This window comes from Copadichromis virginalis, linkage group LG2, assembly GCF_057382275.1.
Source record: "Copadichromis virginalis isolate Kocher_CV1m ecotype Utaka linkage group LG2, C_Virginalis_male_GT1.1, whole genome shotgun sequence".
NCBI lineage: Eukaryota > Metazoa > Chordata > Actinopteri > Cichliformes > Cichlidae > Copadichromis > Copadichromis virginalis.
This window is the reverse complement of record NC_140619.1, coordinates 20,693,031-20,715,066: the sequence shown is the minus strand read 5'-3', so window position 1 is coordinate 20,715,066 and position 22,036 is coordinate 20,693,031. Positions and strand designations below refer to the sequence as shown.

The 22,036-nt window shown below is 39.2% G+C and overlaps 1 protein-coding gene across 3 annotated transcripts in view; it reads right to left on the bottom strand.

The window, feature by feature from the left end:
- il1rapl2 (interleukin 1 receptor accessory protein-like 2) overlaps positions 1-22,036 on the bottom strand; it is a 487,862-nt gene that overhangs the window by 388,611 nt on the left and 77,215 nt on the right. For all 3 annotated transcript variants that reach the window (XM_085472988.1, XM_085472996.1, XM_085473006.1), the window contains exon 2: positions 8,682-8,787. In XM_085472988.1, coding sequence (XP_085329114.1) covers positions 8,682-8,766 — 85 coding nt within the window. In that variant the 5' untranslated portion in view covers positions 8,767-8,787. The remainder of the gene's footprint in view (positions 1-8,681; positions 8,788-22,036) is intronic.

The window sequence follows — 22,036 nt, the reverse complement described above, 5'->3', positions numbered from 1 at the left end:
CTTTTCATTTAATCATTCCAAAATATGTGAAGCTGAAAAAGTCTGAACATTGAAATGCAGCCTTTTAAACCTTTATCCTGCTGTTGTCCACACTGTCAATACTTCAGATGATTAGTGAAACGCATTCATTTGTCTGCTAACTGAGATGAAGCTAAAACAGCAATGATATCACAATACTTTGTTACTCGTCTCATATTTGCGTCTCGAGCTAACAGCATTGTTTTTGGCTCTCTTCAGCTCTTATAGTAGAATATGCAATAAATGTTGAATATTGCTCCGTCTCCTGTTCTCTTTGTCTGTCTGCACTCTCCAGAGTGGTGAATAAGTCATTTGAATTTTTTCTGCCTACACAAGTGGCAATGACATTCACAGTGCTTCTTAAACAACCACACAGGAGAAGATTAGGCTTCTACCAGGCACTGTGATGTGGATGTTACACTCTCCACAACTTTCTGAGTTCTTTCTAAATTTTCTAAATTGTTTATGCATGTCTTCACAGCTCTTTCCCAGAACAGTCCATTGATGATCTCTATTCCACATTGTAACTGGCACACACACAAGACCGCATTTCACTGGTTCCTTTGCATTGACTCCCAGTTAGCCTTAACCTCCTAAGATTCAAACTCTTTCATGTCATGCATTTTAAAATTTTCTTTGCTATTTGGGTTGATTGGGACCTGAGGAATGTAAAAACAAAGAATTACCAGATTTTTTTTTTTTTTTTACCTAAGTTTTGTTTCTGAGACAAACAGTTAAAAGTCCAAAATTGATGCCTTCCTTCACCAACACTGGACACTTTCAGAAGCTGTCCAGTGGGCCAAATTGGAGTCTTTGGTGGTTTTTTCTGGCCACCAGGCCTTATGTTTGACACCTCTGGTATGATGTCACGTGAGCTGGACACCTCCTACTGTGCCTCGTGGGCCCTGCAGCATTTCCCCAGCTCACACATACTCCTGAGCTACACATACAGTAGCTGCTGTATAATAGTGGCCTGCCTCTTCACAACAAAGAAAGCTATTAGATGCCATTCATGTCATCCAATGGTTTGTGCCATTCCTGAAACAAGCCCAACGGATTTGTGTGACTGGCTGGAACTGAAACAACAACAATCACATCAACAGCTCACTGAACTTTTTTATTTTATTAAATGTAGGTGCACTAGAGGAGGACTTTTCTGATGAGCCAAAGCGAGTTCTTAATACTGCACAGCAGATGTTTAAAGCATCCATAAATGATTTATTTGCCACAAACAAACCCATTCATTTGAGCTAATAAAGCAAATGGGACAATATCAGTAAGTGGTATCGTTTTGTTTTTCTGGCAACGTCTCTTTTCATAGAAGTTGCTGTTTTACAGAGTTTGACATTCATCTTCATTGTGCAGCAAAGTCGATCACAGCCAAGTGTGAAAACCACGTGCGTCAACATTTCACTGTGGAAAAATTGTCTGCAGCAGAAGTTAAAACTCTGCTCAACTTCAGATGCTTCCAGTGCAAAATCAGCTGCAGTGCGCTCTCAGAGCAAAGGGCAGCATGTGTTTTGAATCTGTACAATGCAGATATGTTACACACCAAAGTGAAGTAAGCACCGTCTGTGTCACACACCAGCACACATCTAAAATGTCTTTGCTCTGCTTTGCATGCATGGGAGATGATTTGAGATTAGACCATTCTGAGATCTAATCGCTCTTTGATCTCAGCTTTTAGCTGCGTCAGGCGCACGCACACACACACACACACACACACACATGCAAGCACACAAGGGCATTCAGTCACCTCTACACACACAAACAAACATTCACTCACTGCAACACTGCAAAACATCTGTATCTGCACTTCATAAAGGGGCCAGCCATGAAGAGTCTTTAAAGAGTATCATGTAAATGAGAATGGATGTAGAATATAGAGTGTAAGGCATAAACAGTATAAGCAAGGTTTTTCTTTCTTTCCTGAATTTGACATATACATTCCATCTAATTCCAAAATAAGAAAGGTAGGATAAAAATATGTACAGAGTTGTAATCGTATTTCTGTTCGCCATCTGGGTTAATAGTTTACCCTTGGTTTGGTGGGGTTTTCCTAAAATAACATGTGGATGATGAAGATGTTAATGATCAGCGTTCAACTTAACACATTAAAGCACATAATGTGTGTTATTGTGTGAGTGTGTTATTGTCTAGACATTCCTGCTGTGTGTGTGTGTTCTGTGGTTTTGGCTCGTGCTATGTGCAAAATTCTGCTTGAATGAAAACAGTGCATGTGACTGCGTGTGTGTTTATGCAGCTGCCTTCATGACTTCCAGGCATTGTTTCCAGCATTGTCATGCCTGTGCAGCAACTGTCGAGCTCATTAGCACTTTCAGCAAAATGGGCTAATCTAAGAAGCACTTCTGCCTGTGTATAAATGCAGTTACTTCAACATCATTAGCTGCACTCTGATATTTCCCTTAACAATTCAGCATGTCTGCTGTGTAAAGGAAAGCTGTCCTGTACCTGAATATGTATTTTTAGAAATAAAAGTGCAGATAGATGAAAAAGCAAGGTCACTGAAAAGTTGAATATGAAAATGAATCATACATGCATGCGGTACTCCTGAGGCTCTGCCAGAATGAGCCCAGCAGAGAAAGAGCTTAGGAGTAAAAGTAAGGAACAGATCATTTAGAAAGGTAGACTTAAATATATATATTTTTAAAGTGTTACTAATGAAGGTATTAAAATGCAAAAACACTGGTAGCGTAGCTTTTAGGTGAGCTGGTAAAAAACGTAAAGCATACCGTTTTTAAAGATTTTGGATGATGACACATTTTTTTGTAAAGTTCCTTCATTTCACCACCACAATCAATATTTGATTGATTTTGAACTTTGCTTTCAACTTTACTTCACAGGTTTTCATTCTGAGATTATCCACATTTTTATACACACTCCTAATATTTAATGTATCCATGGATGCATAAACCCATCCATCTATGCATCTGTGCTTAGAGCATTAAATCATAAAATCCTTACATTTGCATTTGGTTCATTGTTGTTCTGTTTTGTTATTTTCATTCTTACAAATTATAAACAGTATTTATACAAATCTTTTTGTTCTCATTACTTTTTAGGGTTTTGTATTGTTTAATTTCCACTGATGTATACGATAAACTGGCTGTGACTCTATGAAAGGTGCTATATAAGTAACTACATAGCATCACATACTGTATGTAGTTAGCTTGTTTAGATATTCAGGTTTTGATAAGTAACTACATAGCATGACATACTGTATGTAGTTAGCTTGTTTAGATATTCAGGTTTTGATCCAACCATCTCTGAGTCACGAGGTGCTTATCTTATTAATAGAACGTGACATCACAGGCAAATTTAGTTTGGAACCTCTCAGTTTAATTTTAATTTCAGGTGCTCAGATGAAATCTAGAAAAAAATCGAATTAACAAAACATTAAACCTCTGAAAAGTAATAACTGCGCATGTAACATAATTAAAGCTTGAAACGACTGACTCACCAATTAATATAAACTAGATTTGACATTATAATTAAAAAATATATAAATTATAAAGTTTAATTTATACATAAAATATTTTTTGGGTCTAACTCTAACATATGAAATTATGTAAGATCTTTTTAGGTAACTTTGCGAGTGCATTTATCCCCCAGATTCAGTCATACAGAGCTTTGAAGATGTGCAGCTAATTCAAACTTTTCAAAGTGAACAGAGCTGTAGACAGAACTTTTATCAGATTTATAGATTTTCATAGCATAGCCTTTCAGATAAATAAGGAATGATTGAATTGTAAGATCAAATACTGAAATGACTGAGGAGCCAGAGCAAAGTGCTGAAATATTTCATCCAATGATATATTAAATGTACACCGCTTCACAACGTGCATACAGTCTGTACAGCACAATAAACAAGATTACAGAAAAGCTTACGAGGGAAGATTTGAATCTGCATGCACACCTCAAGCTGTTAGTAAGTGAAGAGCAGCCCTACAATTACCTTTTTGCCTCAAATATTCACTTAGCTTCCTTAAACTGTTTTGTAAACAGTCTCGTGGTGCGAAATTATTACTGTTTTTTGGTGATTTTATGATTAGATACTTGTAACAATGTTGCAGACGGCAATGTTGTCATTTTTATTTGACCGCATCGTGGCAGTGTTGTCTCAGTGTCTGTCTAAAATCAGACAGTTTTTCTGTTTAGCTGTTAGTTATAGTAGTTTTCATTCAGATCAGCATCTTCTTTGATGAGTAGTTCTCATCGATATTCATGAATCGGGTCATTTAAAAGCACAGAGGTCAAATACACTCAGCTGACAGCCATAGAAGTTACCGCTAGTAAGGGATTCACATTCCCTAGCCTGCATTGACTCAGCTCCAAAAAGTGCCCAAATGGTTTAGTTTCTTATTACCAAAAACTTCAAATCAACCTCCTTCATGGCGAACGTTGTCATTCAGCTGTGCAATAACCCAAAGAAGTGGCTGTAATTAGAAATTGCTGTTCTGACTCAGTGAAAACAAGTCTAGACTGAGAAAAAAAATATATGAATTCTAAATTTGTGTTATTTCTAAACAGGCTCTGTAACAGGTTACAAAGGACATTTTAAATCTTGGTAGAGCCAAAGTATGTCAGGTTTGTCCCTTCACATGAGGATTCCTTGTTTAGCTTCTCTGTATTTCAGTCTCATTTTCCTCATATTGTATTTCAGCTTATTTACTCCAAATTGTAATGATCATTCTTTAAAATGCAGCTTCCATTCAAAGAGTTGCCCATATGGATGGTTGCCAACGTGTTTGAGCTCTCTCGGCGGGCAGAAAGATGCCCATCAGTCTCTCCTGTACTTTTCTATTTATATAATATTGGAGTGAAAAATCTTCTTGTCAGCAAATATCAGACCCGCTGAAGCGTTCTCAGCCAAGGACCGAACCTGAGCACCTTGAGCGCTGATGATGCATATACTAGCTGACACCTGACCTCTGAGTGGCAGTCAGGTGTCAGCTTCTGTACATGAGGATTGAACTGCAGTTCAGTCAGGACCAATATAATCAAACGATGATTGTTATTTCCAGCTGTAGTGATTTATATTTGGCTTTTATGAGCCATCAGAACAGAGCAGGCAGTAACAACATGCATGACACTGGTTAAATTATTTACACGATGAAAGAGGAACTGCAGTGGACTGGGCTGCAGAGTGGCTTGCAGAATTGCAAGAACTTCGTGCAGGCTAAAGCAGTTTAAATGTGCACCCTGTGTGAGATTTACCAAGTCAGTGAGTAGAGATGAATCAGCGGCACCATCAGCTGATTCATGGGAATAATGAGGATGATTTAATGTCCTGTCATTATGCACAATTAGGCAAGGATTTCTGTGTAAGGATCATAAAGTCTCACACTGCCATTTTTACATGAATGTGTTGATTTGTATAAAAACAACCTTGATGTAGAGCTTTCTCCAATCACATTGTGTCTCTTCTAACTGCAGCAGGTGCTGCATCAGAGCAATGCAGAGACTGATACAAGGAAACGGTAGTTCCCATCCATATGGTGTCCAGTTACACACACACACACACACACACAACAAAAGAGAAACAAAATCTAACAGACTATCTTTGGCCAACTGTAGCGCTCGCCCACATAAATGTCCGCTTGGCTCTGCTCTGATCACATAATTGCTCTGTGCACACCTCTCCCACTCACACACATGCACAGAAGTAGAGCACACATACAGAGAGGATACACTGAAGCACACTCGGGGAGTTTGTACACACATACACTTAGAACCTGGATATATACAGCACACACACAGTCACAGTTTGGTATGTCAAGAAGTGGTCTATTCACCCGCACACGCTCACATACATGGCAAACACCAAACAAAGACTCCCACCAACTCACCTACCCACACACAGTCAGCAGGCTGAGGGGCGAGCGTGCCAAAGACAGACGTGGAGAGAAAACAATTTAACTAGTCTTAAAAACATCTTCACCAAGTTTGATTCTCATGAAGAAGCAAACGTTGAGAAACTGTGATATTTCTTTTGTTGCTGTTGTCAAAAAGTTTTTGATTATTTTTTTATTCCATAAAATTGTATCCAGGAAGAAGCACTTTATGCGGATCTCAGGGTGGGCCGGAAAGCATTTTGGCAAGCATCTTTTCAGGTTAACTCTCAGTGACTGGCTGCCAGCTGCAGGGTCTGTTCTGTGGGTGACCTCGACCTTTGAGCTCCTTTTAGAGAAAGTCAACTTCAGATGAAGAAAGTGGGTCAGGGTGGGGTTGGGGTTTCCCTGCAAGTTTTGTCATGTCCTGCATTTTTCTACCCATGATTTCATTTCAGCTTAATTATGTTAAACTATGCAACCAAGGCAAAAATAGCTATTTGATAGTCATATGATTTTTTTTGTTTATATAAGTAAATGTTGCATGCACAGTGTGTAATAATAGTAGTGTAACAGCACCTCATAAACCATATGCTTTCACCATGCAGTTCTGTCCTCCACCAGGTATGAAGTCTCCCAGGAAAATCAAGTATAGCAAGCAGACACAAACCACAATTGTGTTTTTCTTACAGTGGTTGGGTGAAGTGCTGTAATGCAATTCTCAGATGCTGAGTGTGTGTAATTACAAAGAATCTCTGAAGTATTGTTATGCTTGCCCTCGTATCCCCTCGATTAAAGCACCAGGACCAACACGCTCACTTATAAGCAAGCAAAACAGTGAGACAGGATTATATTAAAGGGGAATCAATTCTAACTGGATTGTTATAATTAGATGACCTGAGCTTGCTAAAAATCGCTGGGTAATTTTCTGTGTTTTTATCACTTTCAGGATCTGGGAGGAGCGTGTGAGAATAAAATTACAGATGCTGTAGGTAATATTTATAATGAAAGATTCCCTGAGTGTAACACCGCAGGTGAAATGCTCCATTCATGAAAATGAATCAAAATGCTAAACAGCTCACCTCTACGTCACACATACAATACTGCAAAAGTCTTGAGTTACTCCTCATTTCTTTATATGTTACTAGGAAACTTGGAAACATAAATAGAAACATAGTATGGAAGGCAAAAACAGAGTTTGTACAGTTAGTCTTTTATTCTTCAGCACAGTCTGAACTCTCTCAGGCCGCTTTCTTCTCTCTCAGGCTGCTTCAGGATTATTTCTCCAGACGTTCAAAGCTCTTCTTTGGCTGTTGTTGTTCTGTTCAAGATGATCCCACACAGTATCAATACATTTGAGGTCCGACTCTGAGGAGGCCAATCCATGACTGATAGTGTTCAACTGTGTGTTTTTCAGTCCAGGTGTGATTTTACTTTGGGATCATTGATGCTTTCCAGATGTTATGGATGCAAAATCTGACCTTACTTTTTTGCATTCAGTTATGACAAAATCTCAAACACCACCAGCTGATATGATTTTACAGATGCCTGCAGACACTCGCTGTTTTGACTGTCTCCTGAGCTCATCTGTAAATATTGATGATCATTTGAACCAAAATGTTCAAACTTGTTAGGACTGATTTTCAGTCCAGTTCCTGTGTAATGGGACATGCCTCAGCGTTTTCTCCCAGTTTTCCTTCCTTAAAAATGGCATTTGGCAGCCACTCTTCCACTGAGGCCATGTCTGATGAAGCTTTAGTGTACAGTAGATGGATCGGTTGAAGGATCAGATGCATGTCTTTCAGGATCGGGGTCAGGTATTTGCTGGATTTTTTTTTTCTTTACTTTCAGATACTGTTCATTTGCTTTAGATAGTTTTAAGACCTGCCACTTGTTTGTCCTCAACGTGTCCAGTTTCCTGAAATTGTTTTTAGGAACACACTGGAAAGTGAGATATGCCAAGTTTTAGGCATTTTTCTTTTATATTCAGCTCAAAAAATGGTAACAAATGCTGTCTAAGAAAAACTTTGAGAAAACCTGGAGAACTTTTGCTCCATTTTAAAAATGATAAGAGAGTCTGGCTCCTTGGGAGCAAAATATAAAGAAATGTGGCATTACTCAAGGCTTCTGCAAAGCACTGTACCAAGATCACCGAATAGTATCACACAAAACTATTGATGCCATACATCAATATCCCAATCAAGCTCCTTCTGTCAAGACGATTAGCGTGACACAACAAATCGATTATGAATAAAAGACTATCAGCAGATCTGTCATCACCGGGCCTGCCGATACACAAATGAGCACAGCAGCAGCAACAATGACAGCAGCAGTCAGACGGGCTGATCATTACACCCCCTCAGCAGAAAAAGGAGAGGGATAGAAATGGAGAGACAGCCATTCTGAGCTTTGAGATAGAGTTTGGAGAGGAGTGTTATCTAAGAAAGGCAGAGGTGGTGATTGTGGATGAGGGGGAAAAGCTGTGGGAGTGAGTGTCCGTTGCATCAACTTAAGAGATGTCAATACATCATAAAGGATGAGAGCAGAGCAGATTGCAGGGGAACATTGAGAGACACCCTATATTTGACAGCAAAAGGAGAATAAGAGTGAGGTGGAGTATAATGACAAAAGACAAGAGTTAGCATTATCGCGAGAAGACTGTAGAGTGCTGGCAGTGAAACAAAGCAAGAAAAACAAAGCAACAATAAGCTCCAAAAATAAAAAGCCTGAGAATGTTCAAGAGAGAAAGGCTCGTTTTCAACAAAGCAGAGTACGCCACATGACAACAAACACCGAGGCTCTTCATCCTACCTGAGTTCCTCTTGGAGATGTACTTGACGTCGTCACAGGCTCCCGAGGCGAGGAGGAGGAGGAAGAGGAGAGATAAAGTCTTCATCTCTCTGTTCTCCACTGGCACCTTTGGGAAACAGGACAGAGAGAAAGAGTAAGAGACAGCGCAGGAGGCAACATTGTCATTAAAACCCGGCACTAACAAGCACCCAGTGTAATTGCAAAGTCACGTGTTGTGTCCTGTGCTCTGCCACGATGTAGGACGTCTCAGTTCCTGAAATGCATGTGGAGGACAGCAGACATACTGAAACTGATTTCTGGTTCACAACCAGGAGTATGGAGAAAGACAAGGTGCGAAACAGTATGGAGTATGGAAATAAGAAACGCCTGTAGTTTTTACAAACAGCCTGCACAAGTGCAAAATCCTAATTTGAGGTTAGAAATAGACTGCTGGGATTCATCAAAGCGTTGCAGTGTCTAAAAGCGTGCACGCAGGTATTTCTGCAGCTGCCCTCGAGACATGTATTGGTGGGCATTTTCAAAGTGCAACATTTTGAGAGGAGAGTAATTAAATGCATCATACTAATTTACAGTAATTTACACCAAATTATGCAAAAATGTTGCTCCTGGTGTGCTGTACGACACTTGACACTAGGAGTGTTAATTTGTTTGGAATGTGAGAAAGAGAGGCCGTCAGAACAAGTTCATACTTTGTGCGGGAGTGAGCACCGTGCTGAGGTTTGGGTTACTGGTTAGTAACCTGCAGGCCAGCATGTTTCTCATCAATAATACTGGTGTTTTGATCAAAATCACACGCAACAATGAATTGAAATCAGCAAGGCCATTTACAAAAATACAAACATTTCCAGATTTTCAAAATGTTTCCCATTCCATCATCATCAAAAGCATGTTGGTCACAGGTCGATTCAAACAACGGTAAATAGTCAAATAGTCTTTTTAGATTTATCTGCCTCATCTATAGAGAGCAACAGTGAAAAGAAATGCTGTTTCTAGTCTACTCTTTCTTCTATAGGCTACATGACAACATTTTGAATGTATTTAAGATAAGATAAGATAGAACTTTATTAATCCCTTGGGTGGGTTCCTCTGGGAAATTCGGTATATTTAGGGTTAAAGTAACAACGAAAACGACGTGTGTGGACCAATCAACAGATGGCTGCCCCGGTTCTGCCAGAGGTTTCTTAAAAGTTTTTCCTTCATTGTCCCCAAGTGCATGCTCAAAGGGGCTCGTCTGGTTGTTGGAGTTTTCTCTGTATTATTGTAAGGTCTTTACATTACAATATAAAGAGTCAAATTGTTGTGACTGTGAGCTGGATGAATGAATTTCTTCATGAAATGTTCTATTGATGAAAAATGATAAAAAATCAATCAAAATATCAATTTCAAAATACTGAGACTGATTTAGATTTAAATATGGGCTCAGATCACTTCAATATTTAATTCTTACATTTTTTTTTTCTTTTCCCCCCCATAAACTGCAGTGCCTACCACATACAGAGTAAATGAGGGTAAGACTGAAATAGAAGATTAGCTAAACCAGCACTCATTCTGTTGTGCTTTTCATCCATTTGATGCTGGAATTAACTGAATCATGACTGTAGTTTGAAATCACCTGAACAATGAAGCAGCTGCTGAGGAGACACGTGAATATTGCTGATATGTGTGTGTCATATCATATGAGCTCTAAAACCATGGGAACAAATCCAAGTGAACACATATAAGATGAAGAGTGTGTCTGTGTGTGTGTGTGTGTGTGTGTGTGTGTGTGTGTGTGTAAATTAGAAATTCCTCAGCTCTACTTTATTTCAAGGAGTTATTATGATATTACAAAGTCTCTCTAGCATAATTTTGTTTTTTGACTTTAGAAAAGAAGAAGGTCTAAAAATGACACAACAACATACAATAATTGTTTCTCACAGCAAACATTTTGACACATTTGTCACACCAAGAAGAGCACAGGTGCATCTAATAATGCTAATGATGGCTACGTTATATGGAGTGTTCCAATAAGCCAGCACAAACAGTACCAGGGCAAGCTACTGAAACAGCTAATTGGAGTGGTACCATTATTATGAACACTGGGTGCACCTGTGCTGAACAAGTCAGAGTGGCTGCTTCTGTAACCATGTTGTCTGACTTCTAGTCCAACGCTGTACTGCTTGGGGGAACAAATTAATTCAGTTATTTATTTAAAAGCCCAAAATAAACTTAATGAACATTTTCAATTTATGCAAATATAAAGTGTGGTGCTAATAAATAATGAAAGCACCAATTCTCCTCACTCTGTACGAATGCAAACTTTTTCTTTATTTTAACATTTTATTTTTTTCTCAGCTAAAACTTTAGTGTCCAATTACACTGCATGTTTTAAATTCTTTAATTTTTTCCACTATGTGATATATGTTCTATTATGCTTTGGTCATGCTAGAGGTCCACAGCACAACCAAAACTACGGTGACCTTGCACAGAGAACTTCTCAAGTTCATGGTGACATTTTAAAGTGATTGATACTTGTTACTGCTATAGTAAAGGACACTGACATAGCATAGTCTCTGTAATACAACGTACACTGTTCACTATTATAGTCTGTTCAAAGCGCTACGCCTCCACTACTGTAGATATATTTATAGCACTCTGTAGATCTGTTTACCACACGTCGATACATCTGTATATGTGCAGCACATCTGTATATTTGCTGTCTGTATACCAATATAAACATCTGTATACTCAACTTACTTGTATATAATCTGTTCATAACTATTCTCACCTTTTATCCTACCCTTATCTGTTCCTTATCTGCTCCTACTGCACTTACTGCTCTTGTACTTCTGATGAGATGCAATCTGTATTTCATTACCCATATTTATACATGTGTAATGACAATAAAGTTGAATCCTTATTTGTGTTTTTTTTTTAATCAAAAGCATTCAACTCCATCCATCCATCCATTCGCTTCCGCTTATCCTTTTCAGGGTCGCGGGGGGCGCTGGAGCCTATCCCAGCTGTCATAGGGCGAGAGGCGGGGTACAACCTGGACAGGTCGCCAGTCTGTCGCAGGGCCAACACACAGGGACAGACAACCATTCGTGCTCACATTCACTCGCACATTCACACCTAATGGCAATTTGGATTTTCCAATTAACCTATCCCCACAAGTTGCATGTCTTTGGACGGTGGGAGGAAGCCGGAGTACCCGGAGGGAACCCACGCAAACACGGGGAGAGCATTCAACTCATAACGTTAAAATTTACATGCACACGTGAGGAACAGACCAAGCAGGATTTATGGAATAAATCTGTCTCTTCCTGACCCTGTTAGAGTGAAGAAGAGGCAACATAGCCTGAAGAAGATAGTTTGGAAGATTATGTTCTATTATAACAGAGAAGCTAAATTGAGCTGTTGTCTTCAGGTAAAGACAGAGAAAAGAAGGCATGCACTGACAAGTGAGACGTATTTGTGAGTTTTATCTGATAAAGAAAAAACATAAAAAGAAAGAGACGAGGAATCCCAATAGAGCCTGGCATCAAGGCATTACACTGATGAGACATAAACTTCAACAAATAGTTGTAGGATAGCTTTTACCTTTGCCTTCCAGAGGAGGAAGATTAGAGAATCAGCTACGCAAAAAACCTGAAGCTACTCAGTCCTGCTACAGGACAATTCAGCAGACAAAACTGTTGCCAAAGCCTAACTGAGAGTTTAAGACAACATTTCAAGAGTTTGTTATAATATTTAAAGATGACAAACCATAAAATATATTCTGAAATTCATGACCAATAGCACTCATTTTACATTTAGGCATTACATTATTATTGTTCACAATTTATGTTATTGCAACAAGATATGGATATAAAAGATGTTGAAGACTTTTACATCACCAACACGCCGACATCGTAGCATTAACAATATGGAAGAGTAAACTGTGACAGCTTTTTTACTTTGAAAAACAGAAGCGTGCTGCGTTTCCTCAGATGTTGGAACACCTACTTTTAATATGAAACAAATTAATTAATTAATTACTCATAGTTTAGGAATGCAAAATAGTCCCAGTGTTAAACCCACACTTTGGATTTTGTGTGTTTTTAGTCTTTGACAAGTTTAAACCTAAAAGGCAACATTCTGACAAATTGATTAGGCATTATTTTCTACGGTGTTATCTAGATTATAAACCTACATCAAAATCCACACAAACTTAGATAAGTCCTGTGAGTGCTGGGTGTAACGCTCGTGACTTAAAAAACCTAAGAAATCTAGCACTGAGTCCTAGAGGAGTATTGGAATAATGATGAATGTTGCTTAAAAATCAGAATCAGAATCAGAATACTTTATTCATGATGCTAGTCTTAAATTTTCAAAATATCTGGGCAATTCCTATTATATTTTGTGTTAATGCCACATTAAACTTCAGAGTAGGGAAGCTAATATCAATAACACCGTCTATACTGATAAATAAGTAAATACTGGAAAATAGATTTGTGCAATTAGATGAAAACTTTTTGTTTGTGTAGTCATTTATTTTTTATTTTGCATACGCTGCTTGCAAGCTCCACACCTCACCACTAGTTGCTTCACTTTACTTTGCAGTCACTACTTTCATTCTTTTTTCCATCACACCTTCCAGTGTTGGCGCGCACACATAATAACACTGCAAGGTCAAAGTTCTGTTTTATGTTATATGAATACATCTTTCTTTGTTTGAGTTACCTGGGGGTTGGCTTCTCCTTCCTGGTTGGCAAAAGGTGTGACAAAGGGCTGGGGGATCTGAAATACTGCTGACTACTACTGACAACCTCATTGGACTAAACCACATGCTTGATTAGCTGGGGGGTGGTTGAAGTTTGTTTAATTGTCCCCCTTGTGTGTCATTTGGTTTGGCTAAACCAGTTCCTCATGTGTCATTTCAGGGGGTCTGTTTGTCTGAGGTTTTTTTAGTTGTTATTTTGAATTTAGTTTATTGAGCTGACCTCTTTTGTTGGTCTGCCTGTTTAAGTATTTTGGATTTGTTAATTATCTTTCATATTTTTGGGTCAATAAAACCCAATTGTTGAATTACCATTGAGTCCTGGGACCTCATTAGGAAATCACGCAGGGGGCAAAATGTTTTCACACCATTGTATCTACGAGGTACCACTGTATTTATAAAGAATTACAAACAACAAATATTATCCAATTTATTTATTGATTGATTTCCAGTTTGTAGTCCATCAGGCTTTGATCAAGAAGTTCAAAATTTAGAAACAACTGTTTTAATCTTATCATGCATTTCATAATTTGATGCCTTGCTTACCCCAGAAGGTAGCGCGTCATTTTTCTTGTTTTCCCTTATGCGTTAAGCTAACCTTCTTTGACTCATAGAGGGTAAAGTCTTCTCCTAACACCCCTTTTCTCACATACCCAACGCCCCACCCCCAATCACCAAACACTCTCTCCATCTCACACACACACACACACACACACACACACACACACACACACACACACACACACACACACACTGCCTCACCAAGGTCAATTTCTGTCTCTCTGCTCTTTCACACATGAACCCTGACACATTTGTTCAGGCAGGAACGGCAGCAGCTCGTTTTCAGGTCTGATCCATCGTGAATGCAGGAAGGTGAATGCAAGCACATCACTGGAAGCTGATGCCATGCATGTGTGCACGGTAGCAAGGATAAGAAGGTAAGGATATTTAAACAAAGCCCCAATGATCAAGAAAACAATTAGACCATAAATAAGCAAATGAAAAGACAGAGAGGGAGAGAAAAAAAGAAATTGTTTAAAAAAAAAGTTGTCATCAGCGATGGGTTAAGTGAATGTGAGCTCTATCAATGCACAAACAGAGAGGAGAGGGTGCAGCGCAGAACAAACACTATTAAAGCATTACTCGTATCTTTCATCCTCTCTGTCGCTTTGCTTTTCTGTCTGTCTGTCTCTGATAATGATATCCGAACACGGGAGCCCGGGGAGCTCTCAGCAGGGTCAGTGTGTGTGTATAATGCAGAGGCACACATTGCACGGCACTCAGGCAGGTTGCATATTAAAGTGCTTTTGTGGGGATAAAACGTGTGCGATAGAAGTGTTTAACTTTCAACCCAGAGGTCCCAAAAACATACTGCTCTTAATGTAGAGCCCATATTCTGTTTGCTTAAACAGAATATGCAATAGGCATCAAACCCTCTTGGTTTTGATGCCTGCAAAACCAAGAGGGGTGTCATTATAATAATCTCATCCGGACAAGATTTTGTCCATTTTTTGTGTGTTTGTCTAATTGTAAACAACATGCAAATCCTAATTAACTTAAAAGTACTAGATGGACAGGCATGAAAATACACACAAACACACTGCAGACCACCACTGCTAAGCCCAGCCCACATACACACACACACACACACACACAGATAAGAGGTTATTCTTGTCCCAAACAGGCTAGTGTTAAGCCATTAGGCCGCTTCAGCCACACATCCAATATTAAAGACAGCCTGCAGCTCTATTCTGTCACACTATCTCTCTCTCCCAAAGTGCACGAGTCATGCTGTTTGGTTACAGAGGCAGTCTGTGTTTTACATGGAAACGTAAGCCGCCTCGTCATCATTATGAAAGATTTGATATCCGTCCTTTTAATCTCTGCTAGAGGAGGTGTAATTGGTTTCAGTCTGGTGTCGTGCACTCTTATTGGAGTCTGTTACACTTTTTTTCAGGGTTTTTCTTTCATACAGCTTCCAAAAAATTCTTATAATACGAGAAAATAATTGCATGTGTGAAAGAAAACATTCTACAGCAATCACACAAAACACACTAGAACATAATATATATATATATATATATATATATATATATATATATATATATATAATTTTATTTTTTTTTACATGTTCTTTGTCTTTGTGTCAAGTACCCATTTCACCAAAGTATTCTTGAGCAAAGCGGTTTATTCTGTGACACAAAAGCGTTTCAGCTGTTGAGTGTGACCTCAACTCAAATTTTGTGGCAGTCCTGAAATCACTGAAAACAGGAATGGCACAAAGAAACAAAAGGAATGTGAATAAATGTGAAGACAGAACAAGCCAATGACTCACCACTGTTATTGCATTCCAGCGATGAATGTTAGTATATGTCTGCAGATCAGATCTGGTTCTTTTAAAGCAACTGATGTTGTTGTTTTGTTTGAAACCGTGCACACTAAACCAGATTTGCACTGACTTTTAAAGCCATTTCCCATTTAATAACAACTGCAGCCACTCTGCCTGGAGTTTTAGTTCCTCCATTTAATAGAGCTTTTTTTAAGTCTAGTGAGAGCCCCATAAAAGCTAAGAGTAATAATGAATAATGCCTTTTTTTTTGGTGACAAACCCATAAAATACTGGATATGTGCAGTAAACCATTTAAAACGTATGTCCACAATCAGTACACATTATTGCAGCAGGAACATTGAGAGTGCCAGCACAGGTTTTGCTTTTCATTTGAAATTTCACTGCAGCGTATTTAAAACCTGTGTTTGAATGCAGAATAAACTTTTATATTTATTTTGTATAGCTGAAAGTTGCATTTTATGAGCACATCAGGTGTTGGTATCTTTTTTAGTCAGGATTCCCATGAAATGTACAGCTTTGGAACGACTTTCAGGTCCACCTAATTTGTGTCATGAAGGTAGAATCTTGGTGTATGAGACCAGGATGACCTAACCTTCATGCTAAGAACCATCACTGGTTACTGGAGTTGGACTGATGACTAACTATAGCCCTGAGAAAAAAAAACTAACTGCAGTGGAAGAGTTTGCAACTTCCAAGGAGGAAGAAGTCATTTAAGGTCAGGAGCAGGAAGCATTTTGGTCAATATGTGGAATGTGCGCCAATTCATTCCAACAACTCCAGATGTTAAAAACTGGGAGGCTATCTAGCACCCATTCAGAACTGGCACTAGGCCTGTAGCCAATCCCAGCTGTCATTTGTTGAGAGGTGGATCCGTCATAGAACCAACACATGGAGACAGACAATCATTCATGGTTACATTTATGGCCGAATTCCTGCCTACAGCCAAGTTAGGGTTAACAGCTAACCTAACAAGCCTGTATTTGGATTGATGGACTCTGATGTTTTTTATATTCTCCGAGAGAACACAAACTGGAGATCGAAAGGTCTCAGCCAGCCAGGTGAGGCCACAGTGATAACCACTGCAGCCTAAGTGCCACTCTCATCCACTGGAGCAAATTGTCTTGTCACTGTCTGTCACTACATGCTGTCATGGAAGGCAAATGAATACAAATTTGTTTCCTTTTAATTGCTATCGCCATTTCTTATCAACAATGTAACATTTGAAATACCAAAGATAAATCGATTTCCTAACAGAACAGAAACTCTGAGCGGTCTGAGGAAAAGAGCTGAGCAGAATAGATCTGAAATGATAAACATTAGCTTTTCATGATGACGCGTGCTTAGATGGTGCAAACTGAAGTTGTTGCAATATTTAAATGCATGTAAAAAACTATTTGATTATAATTAAAACTGTGATTAGAGCAGGGCCCATGAAAACACGATGCTGTCATTATGTTAATGTGATGAAAAGTTTAATTATATTACAACTGCTGCGTATCATAATTATAAACATATACTTCACACAAGTTTTTACATTCACTACGCTTCTCTATATACATACACTCACAGACTGCATTCATTTTCGAACGCTACATGGAGCTAGAAATGAACCACAGTCTCCACAGAACAAGCTCAGGTACTGCTTCTGACCACCATCTGCCACTCACAAATGCTTTTAGGATACATTCTAGTCGACAAACTCTCTACATCCATTCAACTGCAGCGGGATGAGGCGTGAAAGGTATGACCGTTCCATCTGCAGTCCCTAATTTGAGAGATGTGGTGCACAGTCATCAAGCCCCGTGCAATTATGCACGCCTCTTCTAATGTGAGTACCTTGATTAAATCTTGCACAAGCAGCACTAGGCTCTGACACACAAAAAGCACAGGAACATCTGTGGCTTGTGTGTGCTGCAAGCTGGTTGTTTATAACTCGGCAAGCTTTTTCTAAATTTAGAACAGGATAAAATTAACAGATGGACACTAAAGATTTTACGCACATAACTCACCATGCTGGTATGACATCAGTACTTCAGTACGCTTTTGACCAGCTAGTTTTAAAGACTAATCCGACTTATGTATTTACATAGTAGTTCAGAATATGTGGACCAGCTTTAAGTGTATAATCACACTACAGCAATCTGGTGATATTCTTTTAAATCAAAGAGAACATGACTTGAGGTTTAATAATTACGCTGAATGACTACATGAATCACTACCTTATTGTGGTGGAGGGGTTTGTGTGTCCCAGGGATCCCAGGGGCTATGTTGTCCGGGGGCTTTTGCCCTCTGGTAGGGTCTCCCATGGCAAATTGGTCCTGGGTGAGGGACCAGACAAAGAGCGATTCAGAAGACCCTTATGAGGAAAACATCGAGGGAAAAGTTTACCCTGCCAGTTTACCCTGCCACCCTCCCCGCCCTGGAACCAGGCCCGGGGAGGGTGCTCGAGGGCGAGGGTCTGGAAGGAAGGAATACTTGAGGACCTCCTTAATCCCACTGACACATCTTCCGAGGAGGAAGCCGAGTCTGCTTAGGCTGCTGCCCCCGTGACCCAGCCCCGGATAAACCAGAAGAAGATGAACGGATGGATGATGGACTTTTCTTTCAAATTAAACCATTTTTAAAAATTAAATACATTTTATAAATTCTTTCTTGAAGCCTGTAGCTTCCGGTGTATTACTGCCATCAAGTGAATCACAACAATGATGTTATGTTGGACAAATATCTATCAGTAATTGTGTGTAATACAAACAAAAATCCACTCATTACTCTACAGCACCACCAGTGGTCACAAACTCTGCAGGCTGCCTTTAAAAATGTAAACTCTACATCAGCTTCCTCCTTACCAGCCTCTGTAGACAGACCATAGATGGCATTTTGTCATCTATGGTCATCAATACCAAAAACTACGATAATATATACCATTGTCTTGAACTAAATGCAGTACATATCCAATGTTAGTGATGTAATGAACTACCTAAAAAATAGATCCACAATATTAACCTGTGCGTTTGACAGCAGGAAGGTTGGAATCATGTATGCAGTTTATGCCAGTTTCTAACCCCATCCTCAGCTGTAGCTACAGGAAGACCAGGCAGCCCATTCCAGTCTGTTCTCAATGGATGAGGATCATGTAGTCGTCTGTATCAAACTAACAGGACCAGAGGCCGGCATCATGTTTTACTGCTGGAACCTGTTCGCTTCGAGGTCCGACAGCTGTGGTTTTTGCTCATCACTGTTGGGTTGTTTTATTTGTACTCTCTCACTCTTGTCACTCGCTCTACTTTATCAGCATAGCAAGTTGTGCCCTCAGGCCTGCAAATGCTTATCACGCCAGTCCCTGGAAATTCCAAACATTACAGAGCAAGAACGGCAGCTATTTCTGATATCCTCACACTGGCGTGTCTGACACCAGAAATGGCCTTCAGAATCAGGGAAGTCAGATTCCTTAGTAAATTAAACTTCTCCCTCTGATGGAGGGGCAGAGGACGTAACCTGCCATCGATGGTTTATAGGAGAAAAAACCTGGTTTAAGTGTGGTTGATTTTATCACACGGGGAATTATGTAGATAAGGGTGAGGCTGCTGGGTGAATGCATTGGTAGATCTATGAAGAACCTTGCAGCACACCCTACCTGTCTGTGATTTCTGTCGCACCTGCTATCTGCCAAAAATCTGCCAGTTTTTGGCAGATTAGATTTGCCAGGATGATGCCGTTCTTTTACGGCGCACCTGCTGTAATCTGCGAGGACACTGTCTTGCTGTAAAATATGACAGTAAACTGTTACTCAGCTTATTTTTGGGGGGTGTTTTTTCTCTGATTCACCTGACATAAACATAAAATGAAAATGCTTTCAAAATGTCAGGTTTTTATTGGTCTGTTAAATAAAAGCCGCAGTAAACATCCTTTGAGAGCCCATTTGCATTCAAATCAGCAACCGTTATCTTTGGCTGTTTCAGGGTCTTCTCTCTGTTCATGTACGGTAACTTCAGCCTAAGTCCGTGATGGTGAAAGGCTCTGTGGGGGTAGGTCTCTTTGACTGTGACTGGGTGACTGAGCTGATTGTCCACCACTTAATGACCCTTCTCTGGATTCAGACCACAAAATTCTTCTGTATCTAAAATGCATCTGAAACCAAAGAGCTGAATGGTCAAAGTACGTCACATATAATGCAAAGGTGGAAAAGGTTAGATCATACAAATACTTTTTTTTTCTGTGATCACCTCTGATGAGAATTTAATGTGAAATCTGAGATTATTTTTTAAGCAGACGCAAAAGAGAATTCACTTCCTTGGCAAACTCCTTTTCTCTCAGTTCTGTCATCCTCTCTCACTTTTATCAATCTTTTATTAAGTCTCCCGAGCTTTTTTTTGTTGTTGTTGAGCTGCTGGTTCCACAACCTTACAGTTAAAAGCAGTCTGATCTGCATTGTTAAAGATCATCAGAGTAAAGCGAAAAGATATGAATTCTTTTTACAACCAACAAATCCCCCAGAAATCACCAAGTATTCTAACTTCCTGTTAGAATACTTGGTGTTGCCATTAGGATGTCACCGTGTCTTACCTTCTTTTTAACGATTTTTTATTTAGTTATTTTTAATTTAGTTTAATAATTCCCTCTCTACTTTGACTCCAGGCTGCATAAAAAGTTTTCAGTACTGAACTTTATCTTCTTAACAATAATAATAATAATAATAATACATTTTATTTAAAAGCACCTTTCAAAACACTCAAGGACACTTGACATGTTATTATTTGATCTTACCATTTGCCAATAAATGTGCATGAACAGACTGTTAGGGAGTTTATTCCACATTTAGATTTATTTTAAACTGAGCTTACTTGTTTGTTCCTTGTGTTCGCTGCTGTGTTTTGGGTACAAAAAGCTGCTTCAAAGAAATTGCCCCAAGTGAAAAGCGATGAAGTTCTTTGTTCTTCCGTACTGTATATCGTATTGTCATGATGCAGAATGAATTCGGGACTGATCAGAGACCTCTTTGATGGCATTGCATGCATATAAACTTCATAAGTGCAAAAAACTCACGTATCACAAAGCACCTCTGTGAAAAACCATGTCTCAAACATTCAAGTGTTAATAAAACAAAAACTGGGAGCTATTTTAAGTGTCAGTTTTAAATGTTCTAAACATCATCATCATTGCCATTGCTTTAAGTAGGCAACTGGGCAATACTAAAGCACTGATTTGACATTTTTGCAAAACATGTACTTCATATGCATGCAAAGCTTTTAAAACATGTGAAAACCATGCATCAGGCTGAATGACATCAACCATGTGAAAAGCTAAAGAGGAACTGCAGTCACACAGTTTTAAAATGTTTCACTAACAGTAAGATGTAGTTTAAAATCAACTTACTGTTATGCTTACTAATAAAATTACTGTTATTAGTAACAAGTGACTGGACACTGTACATGACAGCTATGTAGTCTATGTTCTTTCCCTTTGAAATAAAAATGCACATCTGCTTGCAAACTAATCCTTTTGAGACACATGAGTCTCATGAATGAATGAATGATACGATGAATAAACTCCACATTTGGATATTAGTTACTTTTTTGCATGTGTAACTACTACAGCACATTTTGTAATTTAAATTGGTGAATAAATTGCGTCGGGAGTAACTTGAGATCTTTATGAATCGATTCCAACTGACTTTTGCCTACAATTTATGTAAAGATGAGGCTCAATCCACTTCTCATGGTTATTAATACGATGCTGATGGTACCAGAGGAGGCAGCTGCCTTCTAGTCAACACACTGGGAACAAGAGTCTCTTGTGGCGGCCAGTTTTAGTGGGAAAGGGACACTTAATAATAAATTAGTATAAATATTTACAAATTATTTGAGTGGGGAAGTAGAGCAGAGTTTTTGGTTTGTCTGGAGGATTTTTAGAAATGCAAAAAAAAATAAAAATAAATCAATGTCTGTTGCGATGCCTGATCGTAAGGTTGCAGGACAGAAACACATACGCCTGAATGCACGCACCCACACATGCACAGCACAGGGTGTGTGCTAATGAATGCAGCACCACCTGTTCAGTGAATGATCTAATTGCTCTCAGCAGATCCCCATTTCCTCACTATTGCGCTGTTTAACAGCACCATTTAGCAGGTAAGAAAGGTTGCTGCAGAGAGGGACCCTCACCATTACACTACCGATTTGCCATTTAGCAGCACCTCCCATCGCATCAGAGGGCACCGGCTGCTCTTTCACATGGGGTAGCAAGTACGTGGATAAGAAATGTAGA